This window comes from Lolium perenne, chromosome 1 (genome assembly GCF_019359855.2).
Source record: "Lolium perenne isolate Kyuss_39 chromosome 1, Kyuss_2.0, whole genome shotgun sequence".
Lineage (NCBI taxonomy): Eukaryota > Viridiplantae > Streptophyta > Magnoliopsida > Poales > Poaceae > Lolium > Lolium perenne.
In genome coordinates, this window is record NC_067244.2 from 209,567,201 (window position 1) to 209,571,534 (window position 4,334).

General features: G+C 47.8%; 1 protein-coding gene across 1 annotated transcript; it reads right to left on the reverse strand.

Annotated features, from left to right (window-relative positions):
* On the reverse strand, positions 1–4,117 carry LOC127322579 (uncharacterized). Its single transcript, XM_051351163.2, has 3 exons — positions 3,747–4,117; positions 3,030–3,615; positions 1–700 (listed from the first exon to the last, which is right to left on the reverse strand). Exons 2-3 carry the CDS (start codon positions 3,551–3,553, stop codon positions 481–483), a joined length of 744 nt encoding a protein of 247 aa, XP_051207123.1. The 5' UTR covers positions 3,554–3,615; positions 3,747–4,117; the 3' UTR covers positions 1–480.
* Positions 4,118–4,334: the final 217 nt, after the last annotated feature.

Genomic DNA, 4,334 nt, shown 5'->3' on the forward strand with positions numbered 1-4,334 from the left:
TTTTCACAACACTTTCTTTATTACTTGAGCTGGCAGCAAACTTCTCTTGCTAAGGACAGTCACCGCATCATCCGGCCTGTTTATCAGGATCATAAACATCCGAACAAAGGTAGACACAAAGGAAAATCTGCACATGATCACACCAAAGCAGCAGACAAACAAGGCAAAGCTAGGAAACGACTAACACTAACGCAAATCCCGTTCTTCAGACCCCCCCGAACAACACATCTTCTACTCTTCGCTCTTATCTCCACCCAAATCTTGAAATCCTCATCAGGCTTCCTTTCGTCGTACCGAATTCAGATCCTTCCACACCACAGCCAAATTCAGGGCCATCATGCCCCCACCATACATTTGTGTACCTCTTCATAACTTAACTTCACCTTTGCCTGTTCTTCACAATTGCCGAATCTAACACACATTCATGTCTGCAGTTAATGGTGCTGGGGCTTTTATTGAGGTCCCCCTGGAGCACAAAACTCATCCCGGGACATTGAAGTGGAAGAGCCACGAGATGACGAAGGCGAAAACCATGCAAGCAAGAAGGAAGTTGAGGAACCGATGCCCTTGCCAAAACCTCTGGTTTTCGGTTGGTAGCGATTGCACAGCTGCTGTGCTTGACTCGGTCCATTGTTCAGTGACCTCCGCATCGCCGAAACCTACCACATTGCATGCGGTTGAGCTGCAGATCTCACAGGTCCTAGGCAAAGAGAAGGGGAGACAAGTACTTTAATTAGTTTCATCATCCACATCCATATTGCACATAGTTATCTTTGCACTTGGAAATGGAATAATCATAGAGGGTAAAGGGTCATTTAATGTTCTTTGTTACAGCAAAAGGTAACAGGTACATGATGCTTTAAGCATACAATGGAAATGCTAGTAACCATAATAAATCTCATGAAGCTATAAATATAAGTATGACCTCTAAAAGTAAAAACATTTCACAAGTATAATTGAAGCAATCTTGATAATCATCGATGGAAAGGCATATGGAAATATGTTCATGCATGTATATGCCATGAGTTCTGTGTTGCTTAGAAAGGCTAGGAAGTTGGCCAGCTAGTTTTAAGTTCTGGATGTTGTCTAAATTTCCCGTGGCGTTGTGAACCACCAAAGGCCAAAGATTGTTATGCAAGGATGCAAAATAAACAAGTGCCACATCATTGACAATGGTCTTCTTATTCTCTTAGCACAGGAACAACATAAAAAGTTGCTAAAGAGCTCATCCTATTACATGATCTGAAGTTCTGAATATTTGATTAGAAAAAATCATCAAGTTCAGATGTAGTTGCACATAGTTAAATGATTTGCATCATATGAAAATAAATTTCTGAACTTGCCAGATCATATTGAAAAAGTGCACTACAAAGTACAAATTAAACTAAGACAATGAAAATGTTAGCTAGCTTCACACGGTAGGTATTGAAACTAAGAGCATCTCGAGCCGCGTCCCCCAAAGAAATTTGGGGCGCGCCGGACCAAAAAACCGTTCCAGCCGCGTCCCCCAAACCCGAATTTTGTCCGGCGCGCCCCGATACGGTGTCCGGCGCCCCGAGCCCGTCCCCGTCCCACAGGGGACGCACCGGGGACGCCGGACACAACGAAAAGCGAGGCGGGGAGTGGCGGGGCCGACGCGTCAGCGGCTCAGTGAAAAATCGTCTCCCACTCCCGCCAAATCCCGCCCCTCCCGCCATATCGCGCCTATCCCGCCGCGCATTTCTGGCCTCCCAACACATATCCCGCCGCCGATTCATTTCTCCTATCCCGCCGATTTGTTTCTCCCTCCCGCCGTCCACCCGCCGCCGCTACCCTCTCCCCATTCCATGATGCCGCCGGTAGCCCCCAAGAAGATGGCCAAGAAAGCGGCCAAGAAGCCGCCGGGCAATGTTTGGATGAATTACAGCAATGTTGTAAGAGTATAGAAGTTTGGGATGTTTTGTACACTACATGTCAATGTACTCCACAACAGGTTACTCCAACTTCTTTTGTCAATGCTAGTGTAATTAATAACACATTAATAATTTTCCTGTTGCTAGTCGCAATATTTGGTTATCATTAATGCTCTAACTAATTTTAGTACTACATCTTGTCTTCTTTCAGGTTTATATAATATACACTGAGAACTTTAACAACATAAACTGCATTGTCCACCGATAGACTTCATTTCCCATAGTAGTTCGTAATGCTCAGTGCCTTCTAATTATCTCTCCAAACAGCCAGATCCTACGACAAACAAGCACCAACCATTCAATATATGGAAACACTTTTCCATATAAGTTTGTATTGCCTAGTGCCTTCTACACTCTGATCTGCAACTGATTTAGTAATTCCTGAGCTAAGAAAAGCAATGTTTTTCTAGAACCATCCCCCTTCATTACCCCACTCTGATCACCAAGGCTCGGCTCAACACATTATGATTCCCGACTACAATTCCGTCAGAAGAAACACTTTTGTAGTGGGAAGTGACAGAATGACACCACCCTACACCACCAAACAGAACGCATGTCTCATGGACCAAGTCAATCTATTAAGAAACAAACTTGGTCAACACAACAGTGCCAAATAGCACACAGAAATTCTGTGAGAAGAATGACTGAATGAACGAATCCTAACTTTATCCCCCTCCAGTGATCTCCACCTACAACCCTATACCCCTATTAATTAATCCATTACTGCTTTGCCCATCTGCCCCTTTAACCTTTGCCCATCTAAAGAATGAAAGAAGTAAAGAAAACACCACCGCATAAGATTCCTTAACCATGTGTCCATCCACCCAGATATCTTTCAGAAAAGCCTATATCTGAAACAAATCTTGAGTTCTTCAATGTTAATGACACTGGATACATAAATCCCAAACGTGTTCGAGCGTTGTGCCTAACCCGATTAACTGAATTGATTGAAGTGACTTGGCAATTTATATTCAAGTTAACGCATTGATTTGGCACATTATTTGCACTTATTTATCAAATATGTTTGAGAGTGAATTGGACCGGATTAGCCGAGTTAACTGAGTAGTAGGAGCTTACTTGTTGCCTCTGATCTTGAACCAGGTCTCGGCGCACTGCTTGTGGGAGTAGGACAGGTCGCCCTTGCAGGAGCAGCCGAGCGTGATGGCGGCGCCGGAGTCGGCCGCCGCGGTCTCGAGGCCGAGGTGGCAAATGCGGCAGTTCCTCTCGGCCTTGTCGGGGCTGCCCTTGATGACCTCGGCCAGCCCGGCCTCCAGGTCGACGTCGTCCAGCGAGCACTCCGACACGCACGACGACTTCCTCAAGTGCTCGCCGCCGCCGGCCTCGATGTCCCCGTCGCTGTCGCCGCCACCGAAGGAGCTCGCGCGCGCGGACGCGCACCGCGAGATGCAGTCCTCGAAGGCGGCGGCGGACTCGTGGCGCGAGTGCGAGGGCCACGACCGGTCCTCCGCGTCCGTGAAGTACTGGCTGTCCTCGTCGTCGTCGTCGTCGTTCACGAACTCGTCCGCGCGCCGCCGCTCGCCGCACTCGATGTCCCCGGCCTCGGCGGCGACTGCCGACTGCGCGCCGACGCCCACGGCCATTGCTCCTCCGTTCAGGTGGAGGTATCTGCCGCCGCTAGATGGTAAGCATCAAGAGGCCCAACCTGACCAACACAAAATCCCAAGAAACAGGGGAAACCATTTCAGCCGCCACCCACAACATCAAATCCCACCCAACTCATCGAGAAACAGAATATCATTTTCTGGAAAAAATGCTGCAGACTCCGAATCCTACCTTCAATAAGGCAACGGAAGATCAAAAGCGCATGCAATGCGATCGCGAGAGACGATCTGGTGAGGACTGAGCCCCGTCTAGCTAGTAATGCGGCAACATACGGCTGAAGCGGCGGGGTTGTCGTGAGGTTTCGTGATCCATAACCGCGGGACACGCAAGAAGACAAGGCCAGTCGGGGGAGAGGGAATAAAGAGAAGGGATTGTACTGGCTGCGGCCACGAACACACACAGTGAGGTGAGGTGAGGTGAGGAGAAAAGATTGAAGGGGGGAGAAAGGAAAAGACGAGTTCTGTGCTTGTCGGGAGGAGAGTGTGTGGAGGGGCACTCTCAGGTCTCAGCTCATTGTCGGTCTTGTGGCCATGGTCCATGAATGATGGGTCTCATGGAGAAGAGTGTACCTCAAGATTGCTTGCCCTGAATCTCTGGTGTACCGTCGTGTCTGGGTGCACTGAATTTAAGGTCTAATTAGTTCTAAATTCTAAAAGAATTAATAGAAGTCTTGGAAGATTCAATCTTTAGGCACGTTCCTACATAGCTATTGTTTTTTGGTTTGTAGGGTTGGGCTTTTTTGACATATGGTCTACTTTG

Coding starts and splice junctions, on each gene's coding strand:
- LOC127322579 (XM_051351163.2), bottom strand. CDS start 3,553: ATGGCCGTGGGCGTCGGCGCGCAGTCGGCAGTCGCCGCCGAGGCCGGG. Junction 701..3,029: donor TTCAAGATCAGAGGCAACAA/GTAAGCTCCTAC, acceptor CTCTTTGCCTAG/GACCTGTGAGATCTGCAGCT.